This window comes from Uloborus diversus, chromosome 8 (assembly GCF_026930045.1).
Source record: "Uloborus diversus isolate 005 chromosome 8, Udiv.v.3.1, whole genome shotgun sequence".
Lineage (NCBI taxonomy): Eukaryota > Metazoa > Arthropoda > Arachnida > Araneae > Uloboridae > Uloborus > Uloborus diversus.
In genome coordinates, this window is record NC_072738.1 from 61,878,201 (window position 1) to 61,902,504 (window position 24,304).

Here is a 24,304-nt window from a genome sequence, read left to right on the forward strand (position 1 = left end):
TGACTTTTCATAAATTAGACGGAATTCAGAATGTTAATGCAGTGAAATACGTCCTAATGACTATAGAGCTCCTGCACTTCTTTCGATAAAAAATAAAGTCCTGCTTTTTCGGTATAATTTGCTGTATTACTTTCTCTATATCCTTTCTGCAGGAATTCTCGTAGCGTAGCGGGGGAGGGGGGGGGGATTCCTCGAGCTCTTGATTTCAACATAAATGACCAATCCTTATACGGAAGTTAATACATATGTAAGGATTTTTATGACTCCCTGGTATAATTAGCTCTATAACATTATCTATCCTTTCTGTAAGCATTCCTGTGGCGTACGTAGCGAGGGCGAGGGGGGTGTCCTCGAATCGTTGGTTGAAACATAAATGGTCAATCCTAATATAGTAATTAATCTGCATGTTTAGTACCCCACTCCCAGGGGTGGGTTCTGACGCGCTAAGTTAAGTATTCCATTATATAGTATCTTAAAAAAATTCTGAGTTTTCAATCAAAAAAAAATTAATAATAATAATAATAATTGTTTTTTACGCAATTTCATAGTTGGATGCTTTCTGGTGCACAACTGTGTTACAATATAGTTGTCATATTTTATTCAGAGAAGAGAAAGAAAATGATGTCAAAAACTACGGCCATCATTTTTTAAAAATACGGCCTTAGGCGAAAGGCTGGCAACTTCAACCGCACCTGTATTTACATAAAAAGCATAGATAGCACCCAGCAACTTCTTCTCTTCTGGAAGGTAGAAACACTTCCGGCAGTCTATATAGCAGATAAAGCGCGAAAAGGGCAACAATAGCACCTGTTTGAAGAAGGCACCGAAAGGGACATTCTTCGAAAAGTGAAAAGTCAAACTATCTGACTTCAACCAGCCCCCCAAAAGGAGACATCAGAAGTTAGGATCTCATTTGTCTCCACCCCAGACAGTCGACTTTTCCAAAGCCAAGTGCTGACAGAACTCGGGAGATGTCTCGTCTTCGACTATCCCCAGGGCTTGTCGATTCTGGGTAAAAGTACTTGAGGAAAGTGATTCGGTCAAACGGACCGACAGACCACCCTCCTAGAAACTGATGAGACATTCATATTGTGTGATATCAAAACGACACGGAATTGATGAAGGGTATATATCATTCTAACCCGTGAATAGATTCATCAGACACTGATGCGAACTTTTACGAAAGCCGTTTTGTGTGGAAGTATCTTGCAAAAGGACATCTTTTTAGATGCTGAGGATGCATTGTGTGCCAGATTTTGGCCGATGTATAGATTTATGATGTTTCGTAGATACATTTTTATGATGTTTGGTTTACCTTTCTAACGTTTCTTTTTATTTATTTACAGAAGAGTCTTGTTTATCCGACCAGCGTTTATCCGGATCTCCGGTATATCCGGATCAAATTTGTAGGACGAAAAAGAAATTATTAACACTACTTTTAAATTATAATTTGCAAAAACGGAACTGTGAATACGCCAAATATTCGGTTTTTATTTTTATTTCAGGTACAACTCCTGTATAGAACGTACAATAAAGTACAGCACTAATTTAACAAAAAAACGTGGCGTACTTTGGAGCGTCAGTTCGATATCATGACAGCCTGCAGCTGAACTATAAATGTAAAGTATTAGCGAGAAACAGTACTTGGTAAGTATCGGCTTTTTTCAAATAGCCGAACTGTAAAAATTTGACTTTTTGAAATTTTTAATCCTTTCTTGCAGCGAATATTCGTAAAAATGGTTTGCAAAAGAAAAGAAAGAAAAATATGGCAATTCTAAATAATATTCCAAATTCAAATGATCTAATTTATTAATCTGAGCAACTTTTCGAATTTTTTTGTTCTATCCTCAAGCGGTGTGTGTATGCTTTTTATTTATTAATTTTCTTAAAAGTATCGAAGTAGCGACTACATTTCAAAAGTAGTTTGTATTCACTACATTTAAAAAAAAAAAAAGTAGTAGTTGTTGTAGTTCGCTATAAAAAAAGAAAAAAAATGTAGTTCTTCCAACCACTGCGCTGAAATAAGTCTGAAAATATTGGAAAATGTTCGAAAGATATGATAGAAACCAGGGTTTTTACCTAATATTAGCGTGAGATAGTATCTTCTCTAATTTTTCATAATATTTTGAAACACCAATTTAAACTACTGTACTTGAACTAGATCTAAAACTGCTAAAATTTTCTCAAATTGGAGGAAAGAAAGCTTATCCACCCAAATGAGAGGGTTTTCATTCCGTGTAGACCGTATCTTTCCAAAACTTCATAAAGTTTCGAAATTCGAATTCAATAACAAAGTCAGAAAATATTGGAATATATTTCATTGGAAAATATTTCACAATAATGCATTGCATTATTGTGAAATAGATGCGTTTATTTACTAGATGTCTAAAGTGCTATCTATGTAAAACTTTCATCTCATTTTTGGAACACAAATTTTAAACAGCGGAAAAGCTAATCGAAAGAAGAGAATCAAACATTAATTTTACCCAACTTTAAAACAATGAACACTGTGGAAAATGTTGGAATTTTTCAACAGAAAGACGAAAACCCACAAAGAGAGAGAGAGAGAGCGCCCCTCTACGGTTTTCATTCCTCATTCTACAATATTACACACACACACAAGATAGTATCTTTCAAAACTTTCATACTTCAAAACTTCAATTTAAAACGCTGAACAATTACTAAAAATGCTGGAATTTTTCAAAATATTTGAAAGAAAACCTTATCCAGACAAAAGGAGGGAGAGAGAGAATTTTCATTGTAATACTACGGGAGATTCTAACTTCCTAAATTTTATATCAATTTAAAAAACAAAATCAAAACACTGAACAATAACTGAAAATATTGTATTTTGCCATACGATCTGAAAGAAGAAAACCATCCACATAAAGCGAAGGAAAAGGAGTTTTCATTCTACGGTAATGCGTGACCTTAATAAATTTTTAAATAATTTTGAAAATTAAAAACGTTAAATATTGGAATTTGTCAAAAGATTTGAAAGAAAAGATCCTTCCACCCAAAAAGAGAATCTTCTTTTTATGATAATGCAAGATTGTATATCCTAAACTTTCACATCATCTTGAAACGTAAATTTAAAACACAGAATTATGTCTGAAAATTTTGAAGTTTGTCAAAAGATTTGAAAGAAGAAAACGTATCCCTATTGAGTGAGTTTTTCTTTCTGTAACAATGTGAGTTCGTGCCTTTCCTCAACTCTTCCACTTCACTTTGAAACACATATTGGAAATACTGAAAACTGTCTAAAAATATTGGAAGCTGTCAATAGATTTAAAAGAAAAGTTATCCTTACAAAGAGAGATGGATGAAAGTTTTCATTCTGTTAAACTATGAGATTGTATCTTCCTAAACTTCCCTATTTTGAAACACAATTAAAAAACTCAATGTCTGAAAATATTGTAATTTGGGAAAAGGTTTGAAAGAAAAAATCTTATCTGTACAAAGAGGAAAGAGAGTTTGTATTGCAACACTGTAAAAATGGTTCAGAAACGTTCCTGGAAAATAATGGGCACCTTCATGAGATTATCCTGGAAACCCTCTGAAAAATACAGAAATCTTCCAGCGTATCTCGGGAACTTTTGAGTGAACTTAGGTAGGTAGGTATAATTTCAGTAAACTTAGGTAGGTTTAATATTACATCTTGGCAATTTCTTGATTCACCAAGAAAGTTCCATAATCAGTACTAGAATCATGGTCGAAGCTAAGACAAAATTGCAAGGACGTATCAAGAATTTCACTCTCCTGTACTTCTTGCAAAGTTACTCAGTCCATGAACTTATTCGCTCCCTTTGCGAGCTTAATCAATCTGGACGGGCCGTAATCAAACTGAAGCCGATACAGTTTATAAATGCGCTCAGTTAATCTTTAAACTGGGAGCTATAAATATTTTTCACAACAGTGAGAAGTCTGCATTCGTGCAACTTGTAACAATTCAGGACACTTTTCGACAATGATACTTGATTTTCTCAGGAAGTGGATGAAAACCATTGAAATTCCGAAACGTTACACGGAAATAATCAGTAACGTTTCGGAATTTTTTAACAGTGAAAATAATGCGAGATCATGTCTTCCTGGACTTTTATATATATCATTTTAAAATAAATTTAAAAAACTGGACAATGTCTAAAACAATTAGAATTTGTCAATAGAAAGATTAAAAGAAAGCCTATGAACACTAAGTATTCAGTCTATGATAATGAAAGATCGAATCTTCCTCAACTTTCATATCATTTTGGAACAAAAATTTATCGTTCCTGAACAATATATAAAACATTGGAATTTGTCAGAAGAATTGAAAGAATAAAAGAACTTTTCCTAAAGAGAAAAGAGTTTTTATTCTTGCTGTTTTACAATGATACAAGATTGTATCCACTTCAACTTTCATATCTGTGTGCAAGAGCAAGTCGCACCGCAGGCGACACGAGAGCTCCGCCCCCTTTGATTGTTCCCTCCTCCTTTTCGCGAAGACCACCTAGCAAGATGGATCGTTCTCCCGAAGGGGGTGGGACACCACAGCCCACAGCAATTACCTTAATGGATTGCGAAGCCGAAAAGGAAAGGACTTTCGCCGACATCGATATGGCCCCTAGAGGTGAAGACAGGTGTACTCTCCCTTTTTTTCCGAGAAAGTCATCACCTTTCGATGTGTAAACAAACCTCTTGGAACGGGAGTCCAGCTTTTGGTGTCCTTTTCTCATGGTTCGACGCATACGGAGAGGATTTAGCGATGTTATATATATTTATTAGAGGACTAATTTCAAAACGGATTATATCCACTTTTGGAAAAAAAAAAAAGCATTTTTCCCCCCATTTTCAGAATCTCTAATATAAGCCCTATCGACCCATGATTTTTTTCTTCTCGAAGTGGTTTATATCTACTGTTAAAAAATGCGTAAACATTGGTTTTATCACCTAAACGGTGTATATCCATCCCCTTATTTCTCGCCAGGTCTTCTAAAGTAAGTCAGTTTTATATTAAAAAATAATGAATAGTTTGTTTCAATCTTATAAAGTTTTCTGGAAAAAAATGGGTGTTTTTTTTTTCTTTTTAATATAAAGGGTCCACTGTTTTACACCAAAAAGGAACATTTCCAAAATAAAATTGGCAGTTTAGGTCTGGTAAAATTGAGGGAAAATTACTAGACTTCTGCCAATAGCCACTTGTTATTCTGCCAAAACAGTGAGAAATTTGAAATTCTAACAGTTAGTGCTTGTGAGTAAAACTTTTTCTGGTTTTGCCAAAGTAGTATAAAGCTGGGTATAATCCGTTGTTTTGAACTCCTCATTTAATGATGGAGATTTAGATGGAATGACACAATATAAAAATTGTGTGTAGCAAATAAAGCCGATATGCTACGCAAAATAGACTAAAAATTAGACAAATACAAGATAGGTTAAGATTTTAATGCATTACAGGATATAGATATGTAAAAGTGAAACATGAAAAGAGAAGTTCAAAACTACAGTAGGATGTAGATAAAACGAATATCTATTAGAATAACAAAATAAAAATTTTATCTCAAATGTCAAAATTTTATAAAAATCCGTCCGTGAAATTAACTTACACTGAACTGAATTACTGCAGGCGTGTGAAAATTATCCGATTTTCACACTATCCATTCTACAGCCCGAAAATTACCCGATTATCCGATTTCAAGTTTTTTGGGGGTTGAAATTCGTATAAAATTAAAAATAAGTGCTGGAGTTCGGCTCCCATGAGCAAATTAAGCGCTTTGTTAGGGAATGGGGAAAAAGTACTTACCTTTTTCAAAATGAAGAAGTTCGAAATTTGTTTTGAAAATTACAGAACAGGAAAAAAGAAGTGTGGAGGAAAAGGTGTGAATATGGTCATCCTCTTTTGTTTCTGATTTAAAGTTTCTTTCAATTCGAAAAATTCTAGATTTGTCTTTCGTGAACAACTATAACAAGTTTCCTACATGCGAGAAGGGGAAACAATGATTATTATCAATGATTTCATTTCAAAAACATCGATTTACAAAAAGCTTTTAAAAAAAAGCCACAGAAAAAATGGGGTGTAAATATGGGCACTCTTCAAAAAAATAGTTTAAAAACAGTATAAAAACTATATATAATGGGAAAGTATTTATTACAGGGGAAAAAAATATTTTTGCAGAAATCGGAAACAACTGGCTCTTTAAACCCTGGCACAATCTAAGTGTGCCCACATTTGGCACATAACACATTTCACCCACACCTCTCCCCGAGTGTCTTACTAGAAAGAATGTTCCCAACTGCTCTCTGCTATCTTATACTATTAACAAATGGCACCATCTACAGTCCTTGTCGCTAGTCCTCAATATCTCCCATAACCATTAGGAAGGGGCAGTGGCGCCGACTCCATGGGGCCTGAGGGGGCCCGAGCCCCCTCAAAAAAATTTTTGAGAGGGCAGAGTCCCCCCAATAATTTAAGAAAATTATTAGCTATTTAATGCTTTTTAAACTCAAATTTGTCTTAGTATTTTTTATTTTCCTTGTTTGGAGATAGTTACTTTGCAAAATACATTCTGTAATGAGTTAAAACAATTATTACAGTAAAAAGTAGGTTAACTGAAAAGAAGAAGCGATTGAACAACTTGGCTGTTTTTCATAACCACCGAGATATTTTGGATGAATTGAATATTTGACAAGTCGTCAACGACTTCAAATTCAGTAATCTAGTCAGGCGGTCAACATTTGCACCTTTCTAAAGACAGCCCTAATATTGGTGTTTAGAGCAATTTTAAAAATCTCTGTAAAATAGAGAATTAACTACATACACAATGTTAGATTAAAATTTCGAAATGTTAGTACTATTATTTTATTACCGTATTACTATAGTACTGCATTAGTTTTTACAAATACTTAAATATTTTTATTGTGTAAGGCCCTATAAAAAGCGGCTATTTACGTACTATAGTAACTTTATTAACTAATATTAAACAAATTAACTTTGGGAAATTATTTTTATTTAATGAACTCTGAGCCTTATTGAAAGCAAGTTTAAATTAGCTATTTCACTTATTAATCAAAGTGCGGCAGCAATATTTTATCATTTAATTTTTACTTTCTTCTATATCTAATATATAGAAGAAAGTATTGGATTCGTGCAAATTTTCGAATTTCGAATTTTGACGGATTCGAACATTTTGAGGTGTGCTGAGTCCATTTCGACTATTTTTGGAAAATGTCTGTCTGTCACGTCTGTGTGTGACCAGTTTTTTGTGGCCGCTCTACAGCAAAAACTACCGCATGAAATTGAACGAAATTTGGTATACATATGTGCCCCTATGAGAACTTGTGCCCATTGGGTTTTGGCGCGAATTCCTCCAAGGGGGGGGGTGGAGCAATGGGACGTTTTTTGAGTTACGCGTGCTTGCTATTCCTCACGAAGTAACAGGCGGAATCAAACAAAATTTGGTCCATATGTTGCCTCTAACAGGAGCAGGTGTTGATTCAATTTTGGTGTCAATAGCTCAAACGGGGGTTGAGTTATAGAATGTTTTTTGTCGTCAATTGTGACTGCTGTATCTCAAGAAATAATGAACGGAATGAAAAAAAAATTTATCGGCAAGTAGCCCTTAGTGGGTATAAGAACTGATTTTATTTTTGTGTCAACAGCTAAAAAGGGGGTAGCGCAATCACCCGTTCTTTTTTTCCATTTTGAGTGCCCTATCTCAAGAAGTAATGCTACGTTCTGGTTGAAATTTGGAATATATGTGAATCCATATGTAAACAGGCTTTGGTTCTATTTTGACGCCAATCGCTCCAAGAGGTGTTGATTTTTTTTTTTTTTTTTTTTTGGAATAAAAATATTTTTATTAATGCAACAATAAGAAAGATAAATCGTAATAGATTGTCGTCTGCGTATTTCTCGTGATTTTAATTGTATGGAAATGGTAGGAAATATTATCTCAATGATTTAAAATTTTTAACTGTTGCCATCTTATGTTTGTTAACAAATAAAATATTTGTAATTCATTCAAGCAAGGCTTTTAAAATAACTTTCAGTTTTCGCTCTTTGCTTTGCTTTTGCAATAATTCAGACATTGGGATAGTCGTCAAGTTTTTGCATGTGTCATTTTGTTTTTGTTGGGAATATTGCTTCCTCGTCAAGCATGGGGAGGGATCAGAAAAAAAAAAAAAAGAAAAATATAGAAGAAAGTTTCGTGATGGCCACAACATACTAGTTAATGATAGTTTAAGATTTATTTAAATACAATTTCAATCTTTTTATAGATATATATCTTCACTGCTCTGTAATAGTCTAAAAACAAAATTATTATATAAATTAAATTAACTTTTTACAAAAATACCGTACAATTTTTTTCTTTTTCTTTTTTCAAAGCCAAAACATGTGTCGAGTAAGCGAGAGTAAAGTTTTTGGGATTCTAATGTTGATAATATATTGCTCTAAAATGCTTAAAAAACTGTAAAACTTACTTTTTCCATCTCCAATTTAGAAAATTTCCCGGGTTAGACCCGTGGTATGCCCACCACCCTACCAATTTTTTGTGGGTAGGCACCACTGGGAGTGCCCTTCCATGCAAGTCAAATGCCCTACTTTATATCAATGCCTAGCCACGGCACTGCACGACGTCTTCCCCCAAAATAGAACTGTAAAAATGTCCCTCACTGAAGACAAGTGACATGATCTAATTGAACCAGAAAATTTGCGCACCAATTCTTAGATTGACTTTGAAAACGCTATGCCACATATTGTTTGTTTGTATAAATCAGAAAATATGTAAATTAGCATTTTCAAAGTTCAAAACTCTGAACTTTTATTTTCTTTAGAAAAGGGTAGGGGGGGGGGGGTCCGTGAAATTACTTACCCTCTGGATCACTGGTGACGTTTAGCCCCTCCCAAAAATTTTTGCAAGTCGGCGCACCTGGGAAGGGGTGTGCATCCCATATTTACACCTGTATCCATTTTCACACCTTTCCCTCTCCTTGAAATAAAACTTGCATTCAAACATTATATTTAATTTTTGGATGTTAATTTGAAAATTTAAAAAGTAAAAAAAAAATTTTTAAGCAGGAAAATTGCTTTTTCTTTTTTCCTTTTTTTGTGGCAAAAAGAAAAATTCATTTATTTTTCTAATAAAATATTTTTTTCTTGAAAAAAAATATTTTTGATGATCAAATGAATTGTGCAAATAAAAGCGTGAATAAATAAACAAGTAGATATTAAAAAAATAAACGAATAAATAAATGAATCAATACTTTAAAAAAAATAACTAATAAAATATTGAATAACTAATAAAATAAGTGAATGAATGAACAAATATAAGTGAATTATTAAATGAAACAATGTAAATGAGTTAATTAAATTGAGTAAATTAATACGAAGGCGCTTTAATAAATGATTGATTAAGTAAACGAAATGAACTACGTATTTCACTTTTCAACGCATACACTTGATTAATTGTACAAAGTATTTAAAATACTAATAAGCTTAATATTAAACAAATTAATTCTGCAACGAATGTTTGTAGACCTCAAATAATATTTTAAATATTAATAAGAATAACGTCACCATTTTAACAAAAAATAATTTTTGACTTAGAACAAAATATTACAGAACGAGTGTTAATTTTTGAAATTTGCTTGTATTATCCAATGCTTTGATCTTCAGCGTTCAGCAATACCTTTTTCCTGACTGAACTATGTGTGACTACAGAATGTCGGACATAACGTCCAGATCCAAAACGTCCACATGGTTAAAATATTACCAGATAGGTGTCGCTATAAACAGAGTAATATTTTACACTATTTCACTTTCTCCCACTTTCCCCTACATGCTGTACTAGACGAAATCAACTGATTGTCCTTTTTTTTTTTTTTTGAATTTCCACGCAAAAAAAAAAAAAAAAAAATTAATTTGAATTTTTGGCATCTTGAATTTAAATTATGTTTTTCGCAATCACGAGCGTGTGTGTTTGTGTAGGCGCATGTGTGTGGGTGCGTAGGCGTGTAAGTGTATGTATGCATGTGTGTGAGTGAGTGTTGTGTACGTGCGTGTAGGTGTTCGTGTGTGTGTGTGTGTGTAGGCGTTCGTGTGTGTGTGTGTGTAGGCGTTCGTGTGTGTGTGTGTGTGTAGGCGTTCGTGTGTGTGTGTGTGTAGGCGTTCGTGTGTGTGTGTGTGTAGGCGTTCGTGTGTGTGGGACATGGACGCCACCGCCCAGCAAAAGTGGATTCCGGGGGACAGTGCTCAGGACCAGCCGCGCCGCCGCCGGTGGACGGTGGTGCTGCAGGCCTGGTCCAAGCTGAAAAAGGCACGGGCGCCAAAAACGGTCAAGTGAGAACAATAAGCAATCGTGATTGCTCAAAAAAAAAAAAACTTTTAAAACCAATAAAAGTCGAAAATTACGCTGTGTTGTAACAGATACGATATTAATAAACAAACATATTGTATGAAAATGTAAACGAATTTCTTGGAACAATTTGATGCATTTACTCTTCGAATTTCATGAAAAATTGCTTCAGAAAGAGTTAAAGCTCTTCCCTCTCAAGGAAGATGGAACCACAACGTAAATAGACAATTCTGTCACCTTTTACGCTGCGGTTTACAGGCAGGGCCCGACTAACTAAAGTAAGTCCCTAGGCCCACAATAATTTCGAGTCCCCTTAATGACTCTGTAGCTGAATGCAGTGGTGGATTTACAGACTTGGGGCCCGTCGAACTGCATTTTTGGAGGACCTCTTTGCTTATCACAGAACTATGTAAATCTATTATAGTGTTCATTTATAAATCCCTTTCGGGGACTCTCATAATTGTGACATGGTAAATTAGCTACTGGCAGAATTAATAAAAATTATCCTCTAAGGAAGTCTTTTTTTTTTCCAATTGATTATTCTTTTTTTTTTTAGTTGCAATGTTATGCATAATTCTTTATGTACATTAGGCCCCTTAGGAAGATGGAGCCCGAGGCCTAATTAGACTGTGCGGTAATCAGGCCGTGTTTGCAGGTTTATTGCTAGATGCGTTTTTTTTTTAAATCTGAAAACAGTCGGACCCCGATTTAACGATTTCAACTGGAGCGACACTTTTATGCGTTAAATCGGGGTTATTCGTAACATCGGGGTGGAGGTGCGAAAAAAGTGTATAAAAATTGCACTTATGTTATCTAAAAGTCTTAATAAACAACTGCACAAACATATTCAAAACTAGAAGGTATACTCTTTTTATTCATCACTCCGCGACTTATTACACACTAGTTAATTTGAAATTTTAACGTACTGAGTTATATAATACAGGTTTGACAATTTCCTTAGTACCTGCATCGAAATAGTTCTCTTTCGACTTTATAGAGAGAAGAAAATACTGTGTCATTTACAGCCTGCTGCATGAGTGATGTTTTTAGTTTCCAGGTCATGTAAAGCATTAGAAAAAAAATAAGTTTTAATGGGAGTTCAATTATCGCTTTCTGCATCAGAATCACTATTCATTATATGCTCGCTCACCCGTAAAAAATTGCAGATTCTAAAAAAAAAAAAATTCTGCTTCAGACAGGATCGATATATTATTTGGGAACAATCCAATATTTCTAACTCATTTTAACAAAAAAAAAATATTTTTTTTTTTCGGTTGTTAAAATAATCCGTTAATTCGGGTTTTATTATTCGGTAAATAAGGGGTTTTTGCCTATATTTTTGCCGGGAAAAAGAAAAAAATTGCTAAATCGCGAAATTCGTTAAATAGGGGTTCGTAAAATCGGGGTCCGACTGTATTATTAGGCTATAATCGAAAGTGTAGAATCGGTATTAGAGATATGAAGTAGGAAATAAAGGTCATGTAACGAAGTTGCTGAACGTCGAGGCACACTCGTGTCCTCGACTCTTGTGGTCATTCATCACTTTCCTACCTGCCTCTGTCAACACCCCCTTCGGCAGCGGATAACATTGCTTTCGGCGCGTGCCAACCCAGGTGGTCTCCCCTCCTCCTCCTCCAGCCACTATCAGCTGTTTAGGCATGTTTTGGCAACTGACCAGTAGATGTATGAGCAGATAATGATAGAAAAATATTCGCATGATACCAATGAATGATTTTTTTTAAACATGAAATAATCAACTGGAAATTTTAATCTCATGCAGTTATCAGTGAAAGAAATTTTGGAATCTTGGAATGCAACGAAGTACGGACAACTTTTCAGTATTCATAACGAAAAAATGTTTATTAATATGCATTGATATGAATGATTTTCTTTTCTTTTTTTTTTTTGATTATTTTTTTTAAGTAAAATGAAGTACATTCTTGTCTTTGGGACAATTCAAGAAGATTCTTCAGAGTTTGGGTTGGTGCAAGAAAAATCTTTAAAATCGGAGGCAGTTACACTTCTCAAACGCCCATTTCCCAAGTTTTTTTAATGTTCTTCTTTAAGCAGAATCAGATGCACCTTACATTCTCCTGGAGAAATTTGCCAATCAAACACCAACTGACCAATTTAATTGTAAGTCGCACAAACCAAGCAAAAAAGAATAGGAAAGAAATCTCTGACAATTTCCGAGCGGAATCTAATCTGAACTCTGGGTGTGAAGAGCGTTATCAGTCGTGATGGGAAATTAAATACCGGCGTTCCTCCTTTGTTCCAACAAGTACATACGTGTGTAACAGGTCGTAAAAATGTCTCTCGAAAAACACCGTCTGCAGCAACCCCCCTACACCTATGAGAACGATTTACGACGCACATGCCTAATCTTACAATAAAGGATCCCCTATCTTGCGCAAACAAGATGCAGAGAAGTTGTTGCGCACAGAGGATGCAGCGATAACGCCACTGACCCCTTTCGAATGCCGCTTTTATTTTTTTTATTTTTTTTTATTCTTAGGTGCGGGGGAGAGGCGCAACAATTAGATTTTTCAGGTACAACGCGGAAGGTCATAATTAGCCCTCCTTAAAATACGACTTTTTTTTTTTTTTTACTTGAGTGGGAGAAAACAATTTAATTTTTCAGGTACCCTGGAAGGTCATAATTACATTGCTTACGTATGCCGCTTTTCTTTCTCCTTTACTTTCATGTTCAGGGCAGACACAACAGTTAGATTTTTCAGGTACACTGCGCGGAAGGTCATAATTAGCCCTACTTTTAAACTGCATCTTTTCTTTTTCTCTTTTATTCTTTACTTAAATGAGTGGATTAAATTTTTCAGGTACACTGGAAGGTTCTCATTAGAGATCCTTTCGAATGCCATTCTCTCTCCCCCTTTTCTTAGTCTATTATACTTTACCAGTAAAGTCAAAGAAAGAAGAAAAATGCGTGAAAGAAGGTTTAATGCATTTTAAAAATATCGCTAAAAACAAAGAATAAATAACACAATTAAATAAATATCGAAAAATCAAAAATTGGAAAGTAGGGTGTTGAGATGGCGAAAATGTATCTGTCGGTCCGTCGAGTTGTTCGCTCCCACCCCCCACCCCCCCAAAAAAAGAAGTCGATGTTGGTACGCGGGAAAGTAGGCTCGTTTATAATTTTCGACGGAACTTCTTGTTTAAAAAGATAGATGCGGGGGAGACACAACAATTACAAATTTTAGGTACACTGCAGAAGACCCATGACTAGCACTTTTTATGAAGGGCTTTTTTCTATTTTTAAACTCAGGGGAGGGAAAGACCAAGCAAATATATTTTTCAGGTGATCATTATTAACGATCCTTATTGAAGACTGCTTTTCATTTCTTTCTTTTTTTTTTTTTTTTCGTAAATTAAGGCAATGCATTTTTTTTACATACACTGGGAGGTAATAATTATAGTATTCACTTACATACTTTAGGAAGAGAGTTTGATGTAAGGAAAGACTATTTTCCTTTGTAAAAAGGCAAATTGATATTTTCTTATTATCCGGGACTGCGATAAACAGAAAGTACAAAAAAGGTTTTATGGACTTAGAAGCCAATCTGTCCCGCATAAGATAATACAGGCATACATTATTTTAAAAAAAAAAAATCCGAAACATTCTTAGCAGCAAATGTGCTTAATTTCCGCCAGTAATATGTGTGGCAAAAACCGGAAGGTATCCAACTATAAGTCAGTGATCTTCCTGAAATTAACCAGGAATCTTTTCAGAAAATTTCACTTTTTCCAATAAAAACCAGCCACGTTTCCGAAATAAATCAGAAACCTTCAGAGCAAACTTCGCCTTTTTCTTGGCACCTAATTGATTTACCAGGAAGGCTTCTAAAGCAAATATGACCGAAGAGCAAATACCGAACAGTTTATTCGACCTGCAATACCAGCAAAGATACAAGATTCAGAGAATGGGCTTTGGTCTGTCCATGGCCACTACAGGGCAGGCCGATTGCAGGTAGCCGTGGTCAGTCAATCGGAAAGCGCCAGAACAAAGATGAAGGCGAAACATCTTATAATAAAAGGAACGAATTTTAATACTGGTAGCTAAAAATGATTTCTACAACCGCAAGAAGCAGGCATTCATGAAACTAGTTGCAATTTAGAAAACGTTTTCGCAAAAACACATATTTTTCACAGGAAGCTGGCAAAAACCGTCAAATCCCTAATATGCTGAATGGGAAAAATCTGTGATGTTTCGGAATTTTCTTACGGTGAAGCTGCATAGAGCGACTGTGACTACCGATTTGGATTACGCGTTAACAGGTGTTTTTTGCGATATGAAAAACGATCATACTTTTACATGAAAACTTTTATGGCGCTAAACGGATCAAATTATCGAATTTTTGGATCATTTTCAAGTTCTTTACGTAAAGTTTTCTTCAAGTAGTGCTGTTTGCATTTTCTTCTTTTTCTTTTTTTTTACCTTTCTTGAACAACGTTTTCGCTTTATTATGTATAAACAGAGTTGCCAACTGCTACGAAAAAATCGTAGTTTCTACGAATTACAGCTTTAAACTACAAAGCTACGATAGCGGGTCCAAAAATTACGATTTTTTGTTTTTTTAATTTATAATCCCCAAAAAAAAACGATAAGTTCAGAAAATCAAACTTCTACACGTGTGCTGATGGTCTCTCGCAACAAACATCGCTCTTCGAAAGTTGCATGGTGTAAAGATGGATCGGTGTTTAGGTCGCGACGCTGATCCAGTCATTGAATCTTCGGCAAAAAAGCGGCAAAACTGCCAAAAATTCCGTGAAGAATATAATTTTTATTTTATTCCGTATCAATATTTTCTGTATCATATTTGAAATTTGTTAAATATCATTGTTTTTGTTCTTTATACTGTTGAAAATTCATCACTGTTTAAATGTGCGGTAGCGGGTATGCCCCCCTTCCGCCCACTGCAAAATACTACGATTTTGGATTTTCAAAAGTTGGCAACTCTGCGTATAAATTTGAAGAACAGGCGACGCAAAGCACACAGCAAAATAAACAAAATCACCCTCCTATTAGTTTCTGAAAAAGGAAATTAATGCGAACAGATGCTGGGTTAGATTACAGTTAGCACAGAAGGGGGCCACCTCCTGGTGATTCCCTAATGAATCTCATCAGAATTATCAGTTGACTAAAAAGATTTGGGTGTAAAAAAAAAACGACTACAAAAATTTTTGAGGGGAGAAAGAGAAAATGACCTTTGAAAAGGTTTTCAAAACTAAATGCTGCTTATTTATCGCATTAAATGGACATTCAACTTAAAGTTGCTAAAAAGTTAGAAAAATGAGGTGAATGTAATTAAAAGTTTCGTTGTTTAAGTTCTCCCTAACAGTGGCAATCAATTACACTGTAAAAACAATTCGGAAACGTTCCGAGAAAATAATGGGCAGCTGATGTGCTCATTTTCTGCCAGTAACATGTCTCGCAAAATACAGGAATGTTTTCCGCTAAAAATCAATAACCTTCCTGAAATTATCATTGAATCCTTCTAAATAATATACAGAAATCTCCCCCGTTAAAGGGAGTCATATGTTTCTGGCGCATTCGAAGAATTTTATAAGTAATAGCTTGGCGCCTTCCCGTTTACCATGAAAGCTCCAAAATCATTTTTGCAAAGGGTCAACGCTAAACCAGATTTACAAGTACTAAGTACCAAGCATCTGACTTGCTTGCAAGTCTTTGACAAAGATACGTAATTTTCTCCAGAATTTGGTGAAAACTTACCCTGAATGTATGTGTGCGTGTGAGGAGGGGGGGGACGTCAAATACTATATTAGGATTGGCAATGTATGAGTTAAAATAATAGACTCTGAGGGGGGGGGGAGCCCAACTCCTTCCTCTCGCTGAGCCCTTGTAGCTAATGCAAAAAAGTGAACTACAGAAAATACAAATATACAAATAATGTTTTCTTTTCATATTAAATTCTGAATTTGTTTTTTCCCTTAAGATTTTTATTTACATATTGAAAACAAATAAAAGTACCCTTTTCGGGCCTAGCAGCTACAATGGGGTGTGCTTTAAATTAAGACCCTGTCCTGTTGCATTTTTTTTTTCTATCAGACGCTTTTTAAGGATTTTGAGTTGTAAGAAATTTATTGATGGTATATAAATTATCTCGATGGCTAGTGAGATGGATGTAAAAAAAAAAAAAAAATTGCTTATTCAGCAATATAGAATGTATAGTAGGAAAATATTATTTAACTCAGTGGCTGCTTCAATATATCGCAATGGGGTTGTTTTCTTCAGTCAAAAGTACTACTTTTAGTCACAGAAATTGATAGAATAAGCAAAAAAAAAAAAAAACATGGACCCAGAAAATACTTTCATTTTCCCAACAGTTATTTTATAATTAATTTTTTTAAAGTGTCCAATTTTTCAGACACGGCGTGGTCTTTATGACGTCACAAAAGATGTCCTTTGGTGCATTTTCACTGCATTCCTACGTTATGATAATCAAGCAGCGAATTAAAAATTGCCTCTACACTTGCTATCAACCATATCGTTGCCAGTACACGTGAGTAAAGATGCGAATTAAATATTGTGCTCTTCTGGACGGCAACAGTGAATGGCATTTCATCGGCAGAAGCGTTAAACAATGAAAGCGCACCGATTAAAGTATTTTTTTTTAACATTAAACTTAGTCAAGTTATTTAAAAAATGGTCAGATCCTATGTTTTTAAACATGCTCTTTCAGAAAAAAATACTTTTGAAGTTTTGGAAACGACCCCATTGCGAGGAACCCTACGACCATATGGGCTCAGCAGTGGATATTATAAAAATGCTTTAGGTAAAAAATCCATGTCAATTCAGGCAAGGGAGTACCTTGATAGTCTCGGAATTTTTTGAATGCAACATATGTTAAGACTCATGAAAAATTACGATAAGGGCACATTTCGGTTTTGCCCATAACATTCGCGGGCCGAGATACAGGCCGCCTAAGATTGCGTTCCGGGCAACGTTTCCGAGCGTGACCTCATGTCAGTGTTAAAAATGGGACGCACGTAGACCCCGAAGGGTTAAGAACCCCTGATTTAAATAATGCAATCGCGAAAATTAAACGCCGGTTTTCTCTTTTATAAAAGAAAGTCAATTTCTGTTAAAAAGTTCTGTTTTTGACTCGTTGTTTCAGTGTTTTTTCTTTCTTTCTTTTTTTTTTTATTATGTCTCTAATTTGGAAGCAACAGTTTTGGCGAAAACATTACTTGTTAGATTTTATTTGTTTTAACTATTTACGAGGGAACATTAACTATTTTATTTGTATGTTATTTATTAATTTATTATTTAGTTGTTTTAGTTTTGTTATCTAGATTAATTTATTTCTTTTACAGATCTTATTTACTTAATAATTTAAGTTAAGTTTTAGCATTAAAAAAATAGTGTTCAAAACTTTTATTTTTGAATTGAGTGTAACATTTAAATCAAAGCACTTATTTTCGCGAGCCATAATTTTCTCTAAAATGAAATTATCGATGATTTTGCGAATTTTTTATGGTCAAATTTACATTTTTAAAGAAGATAATATTTCGCGAGGCTGAAATTTTCCTCGATTACAACAGGCTCGTGAATGTCACGAAAATTAAAGCCGCGCAAAAATAAGTACTTTTATAGTGATGGGTAAATAGAATAAAAAACCTTCTATGATTGTTTCATTTAATTTATTTATTTAACTTTATATTTAATTCAACTTTTACTTCATTTGTAAGATTTTATTTGTGTATTTATTTATTTATTTATTTATTTGAAACGGAATATCCTGATTTCTATGGAAAGACAGGAGGTCCTCATTAACCCTCCCAGTTTAAAGAGGAAAATTCTTAGTTTGAAGTATATTTTACGAGTGCAACGATTTATTTGCGGAATGGTTTGCTGTTTCGGAGTTAAAAGAGGCAGTGGCGGCGATTCAGGGGGGAGGGGGCAACCCCCCCCCCCTTTTTTATGATTTATTAATTTATTTTATTTTCCAATTTAGAAACCAAAACTAGAAATTAAAAAAAAGCAGAAAGGTCAAAATTTTCAGAACAGAATTATTTGTTTTACCAGGGGTGCCCACCCCTCCAAGAGCAAAGCGCGCACACTCCCCCCTAAAAATCACGAAGACCCCCCCTAAAGGAAGTCAAGGCGCAGTCTGCGCCATGACTCCCCCCCCCCCCCAGGTGGGCATCCCTGCTTTTTGTATATTTGTTTACGAAACATTGTTTATCACAAGCAGTAACTTTCGTTTTTTGTGTTCAATGTTTAGATATTAGTGAATCAATTGTTTTACTTAAAAATAAGCCAAACGTGTTCGATGAAATTATTACCAAGTGTTTGTAATATCTCAAAATATTTTGGTCTAATTCTTGTCTAAGTGCTTCTTCGTGGAAAGTTATTGTGTACAATATTCATCAAAATCTCAATGAAAACGTGAGTTAAGTTGCTTGATTTACATCAATTAATACTCATCTACTCTCAAAACCAGCCCTAGCAAAATTTTGTACATTTCTCTCTCTCTCTCTTTTTTTTATTTTTTTGCTGCCATTATAAGTCCTATGGCTTTTAATCGTCCTTTTTTTTTCTGTCCTCCCCCCTCCCCTTTTCAGTCCCAACCACCGCCTATGAAGAAAGGGGATGGATAGTGGACACCAATGATGTTCCCATCAATTTTTCTGAGGGTATACTCCCAGTAATCCACTACGCACAATTTGTGTATGTGATAATATACATAGTATGTCATAATATGAAAATTTATGAAGCATGAGGGTAGACGCTATATGTCTAAAAAGTTTGGGAGTAAACGGCGTAAATGAAGTATACCCTATGGGAACACCACTGGTGGACAGTCACAAATGAAAGGATTTATTTCGTACTAGCCGCCTTCGGCGACCAGCTGGTTCGCCTTCTTACGCCATTCACCTTTATATGCAAGCAGCCACCTACGGCGGCTGTTTGGCTAACTTGTCATTTACCTTTGTACTTGAAGTTTGCCGCCTTCGGCGGCTGTTTAAACAAATTTGGCTGCAGTATTAATCAATCCATCTCTATCTTTTTTTGTGCCATTCACATTTTTACGCCAAGATTGCCGCCTTCGGCGGCTATCTACCTTTACGATCAATCTCTAAATTTTCTTTTACATCTCTATATATTTTAACCTCCCCGCTCATTTCCTAATAAAAACAAAGATCACTCAAAAAACCGCTTTTTTTTTATCTAAATAGAGCAAAAAAAAAAAAGTTATCTCCAAAACTCCCCGTAGTGTGCAAAAAGTAACAAAGTAAAGTAAGTGACAAAGAAAAAAAAATCTCGCTGTTTTTATTGAATTAAATGCGCACAACTATGAAATGTAACGTAATATCGAAACAGCATAACGTCCAGCTTGGGGGGGGGCGGGGGAGGAGAGATGGAAAATAAAATAAATGCATTCCCTAAATTAAACAAAAAAAAAAGAAAGAAAGAAACAAAGCTGCCGGAAAAACACGTGGTCATCACGTCATAAAATGTAGAAGTAAGCTATATAGTAAAAAAAAAAAAAAGATTAACATTGTTTGCGATTAAGATTCCGTTGTAAATATCGAATCGAAATCCAAGTAGTGACGTCAGAGGCATAGAAGATTGAAGAATGCGTTTTTCGACCGATCCGTAGAAAGATATGATGTGTTCAGCATTAAAAAAATTGTAAAAAAAAAAACTATTGCGTATTTTTAAGAACTTTTTTCTTCTGAAGAGGGCGAAATCTTTTTACTATTACCAACTTAAATTTTAGAAATGAGGCTGTGATACTTCTCGCATTATGATAGTAAAAAAAATAAAACCCAGGAAAAAATGCAAATTGAAGGTTTTTTCAAAAATTCATAAAAAATACAAAAATTGCTCTATCTTCAAAATTTTTTCATTCATCGTATTTAAAATTAAATTTCCAACACTATAGTACAAAAAATATTTGTGTGGCGCGATTGGTTTGGGGTCTGTGAGGTAAAAAGTACTAAAAAGTGCAAAAAAACACATAAAACATTCAATAACTTTTTTTCTAATTAAAATATCAAAAAACGAAGCCCCAGGTGCACATCTTCGGCAGAAACTGTACCTGTATATCAAATTTCATCTTTCTAGGCCTTACCGTTTTCCCGGGAAGCGCGCCACACACACACACACAAACATCTTATTTTATTATATGTATAGATTAAATTTTGAAACTTATTTTGATACAGAAAGAGGGCAAAAATACGTGAAGTAAAAATTTAAAGCAGTACGAACTACGTTATAGCATGAAACGGGGGTTCCTAAAGTGGGTGCCGCAGGGAAAGGCCTCGCGAAGTTTTCGTGGTTTCAAAGGGACTTGCACAGAAATTTTGGGGCTGTCACAAATGGCTTTTACGGGTCCCTTTCCATATTGTTTACCCCCTATATTTCACTCCTCGTTTTAAAAATATTGGGCCCCCTCCTGACATAAAAGATACTGTTAAGAAACCGTAACATTGGAAAAGTTAAAAAGCACTTAGGTTAAGTTTGACAAAATGAAAATGAAAATGGAAATCGTTCTAAATGAATTCATTTAAATGTTGCTAGTTTAAGAAAGCATTGTCAAAATTGATTTTAAAAGTTTTCACTCATAGTTATTGTATGTAAACGTTTAGAGTTAAATAATATATAAGAACATCCAACCCGAAAGATATTGCCAAAGAAAAAGAGCGAAAAGGAAATTAACTCATTTTGCTACTAATGTAAGAATTGGGCTTTACGGATATTTTTTACTGGTATGGATAATATATTATTACGTAAATATAGATAATAGATAGGAAAAACTAGCAATTACCTTATTAAAGAATAGAAGTATAAAATTACAAAAAAACAAATTATGAAATTTAAGTTTTTCTGCTAGTGACCTATTTTATTTCATCCTAGGGGTAAAATAAGTCATTGACAACACATTTTAAAACTTATTTATCAGTATCAACATTTTGCTTTATCAGAGATATTTCACTTCAAATATCATAAGAAAGATCAATTTACATATCCTGAGCATTTTATTTACTGGTTGAATCTACATAACTCTTGCTGTCAAGTTATAATTATAAAACTACTGTTTTTTGCCCTATTTTACCCCACCTGATCCTACTACATTTATTGAACAGGGACACATGTCCTTACTTTTAGAGCGCATTGTGGCAATTGTTTTTACTGCACTTATGAAACATTCAATTGCCGACCAGGGAAGATCCATCCTTTTCATATGGCACTTGTCATATCAATCGACAGTGATTAACTGCAACAAAATTTCTGGCAGTATCATATTGAGATATTCAAGTAAAGCTGTTGAAATAGTGAAGTAAAGCTGTACGAAAGAAAGTGGTGGTTTTACAAGTGTTATGAAATATGTTACCGATGATCTGCTCTCAAATGTGTTTATTCTCAACTTTAAATTTCCTGACAGGGACACAGTCGAAAAACGTTTTAGTACACTTCTTTCCAAATGTTTTCTGAACGAAAGTGCGAGCGAAAACGTATTCCTAATGTGTACTGGGAAGTTTACAGTGTCATACATTAAGTTTTGTTGTTCGATGTCATTGCATTATATTTTCAATGGAGAAAAAAGCCATTCTAATTAAAAAGGGAAATTTTTAACTAAATAATGTAGACTGAAGACATTCAATCACATTAATGTATCAAAGAGTCTTTATAAACTTTTATGCCACACTCCTTAAAACTATAGCTTTTAGGATTGGGGATCATATTCATTACATACATTTATCATAATTAAAAAATATTTTGCGTATCTAATGTGGTACGCTAATAATCTGTAACTAATAGCAAAATCCATTAAGTGTTACAAGAGCTTAATTTCTAACCAAAAAATTGCAGGAGCCCTGATAGTCAGAACTTATTTTAATGCTTAAATAGTCTGAATTCCGTCTAAAATATTAAAAAATCAAGTTAGATTAAAAAGAAGCGCAGGAGCTGTGCTCTTACACAAATTAAGTCCTGATTACAATAAAATATTCTGATACAATAATACAAGTCCTGCTTGTTATTTATTTCTTGTATTTCAGGACTGATCAATAAATTTGGATGTCGATATGATATATTGATTCCAAAATATACACTGTAACAACGATTCAGAAACGTTCCTGGAAAATAGTAGGCAGCTGATGTGCTCAATTTCAGTCAGTAACATATCTTACAAAAACCAGGAACGTTTTCTGATAAAAGTCAGTAACCTTTCTGAAATATTAAGAAATCTCCCCTATTAAAGCCAGTCGTGAACTATCTAGAAAAATTAAATAGGTTTAATTTATTCGATTAGAACCTTTCTGATTTACCAAGAAAGCTCCAGAAATATAAAGCAACCACGGCCAAGCTACGCGAAAATTGCAAGCAAGTTTCTTGCCGGCAATTCCTGCCTCGCAAGGCTGTAGCTATCCAGTGACTTATTTGCTCCCATTGGAAGCTTAGTCAATCCGGAAGGGCCATAAACAATATAAAGCCGATACACTTAATAAACACGCTCCGTCAATATTTAAACTGGTAGCAAAAAATATTTTTCACACCAGTGCAAAATCTGCATTCGTGCATCTTTTAGGAATTCAGGAAACTTTTTTGCGAAGATACTTGATTTTTTAGGGAAATAGGTGAAAACCTCTGAAATCACGAAACGTTCCACGGAAATAACCAGTAACGTTTCGGAATTTTTTTACAGTGTAGCATAATTATCTTGCACAACTTCTTAAATGTAATCAGAAGCGTCGCCATATCGGGATTTTAAAGACAATTCCTGGACACATGTTCTTTTAATAAAAAATAATAGTAAAATTATTAAAAAACAATTTAAGGCAAATAATTAATTCATTCGATTTTAAATGCTTTATACACAGATAAAGTATTGAAATTGAATCCCCCTCCTTCCAAGAAAATATTTCTTGATTGAGACCTTGAATATAAATCAGTTGCTGGAACCAGGGGCGCAACGATCTTAAATTTTTGAGAGGCGGACGTTAACAATTTGCCAAATACAACTCCAAATTTTGTCGAATGATAAAGTATGGGTGTAGTACACACGTAAGCACATCACCGAAAAGTGACATTCGGGCATTCAAAAAATTACAATCATATCCCCAAATTTGCCAAATCGTCAGATGAAATTTGCCGAAGAGATTTTTTCCGGAAAATACGAGTGACTTCCGTCGGAACGCACCTGGCCATGGCGGAAACCGGGCACATGAAATAGTATCGAATAAATCAAAATTGTATCTTACCTGGATTTGGTTGACTTTGGTACGAGGTTTTCTTCATCCACTCGAAAGGACTGCGGGCTGGTTGCGGCCTGCACAAATTACCAGCCTGCAGGGTCGGACTGTCGGATTCACTCAAGCCATCGCTTGAAACAGCAACCACCGAATCTGGACTGCGACCGTCAGTGATGGCGAAATCGTCTGCCGACGAGCCCCTCTGAAGGTAAGGAGCGTACGTCTGGCCAGAATACGCCACTGACCCTCGCCACTGATCCCCGCCGGTGATAAAGTCGTCGAAAATCTGTCTGGATTGTCCGGATGTAGACATGGCGTACCACATGTTCTGTTGGTAATTGTTGGATGATGCCTCATTGCAACTCTCGTAACCCGTATAAACACCCTGCTGTTGGTATGCATAGTTCTGGGGGTGAGCCAGGGTGTATGCAGACGATTGACACGATCTTGTCGCGGAAAACATGTCTAATACTCGAACCATGACCAGCACATGCTCTTCCCTGACACCTTTTGAGAAACTTTCTTGATGGAAGTCGCCTTTCTCTGAGGGCGGAAAGCAAAGGCAAAGATCCGCCTCTTTCCCACCATCATCCAATCATGCGATCTCATGGTCCCGCCTCAGATAATGATTGACAGAGAAAAGGATACAGGAGGAGGGGCAGCATCCCATCTCTTTCTGCTGCCGTGATCGGGATGGAGTCTTCGTTTTCCCGATTTTTTTTTCTTCC

The 24,304-nt window shown here is 35.0% G+C and overlaps 1 protein-coding gene across 1 annotated transcript in view; it reads right to left on the reverse strand.

Moving 5' to 3' along the window:
* LOC129228385 (homeobox protein CDX-1-like) overlaps window positions 1-24,070 on the reverse strand; it is a 41,274-nt gene extending 17,204 nt beyond the window's left edge. Inside the window, exon 1 of the mRNA XM_054863062.1 lies at window positions 23,586-24,070. Coding sequence (XP_054719037.1) covers window positions 23,586-24,057 — 472 coding nt within the window. The 5' untranslated portion in view covers window positions 24,058-24,070. The remainder of the gene's footprint in view (window positions 1-23,585) is intronic.
* Window positions 24,071-24,304: the final 234 nt, after the last annotated feature.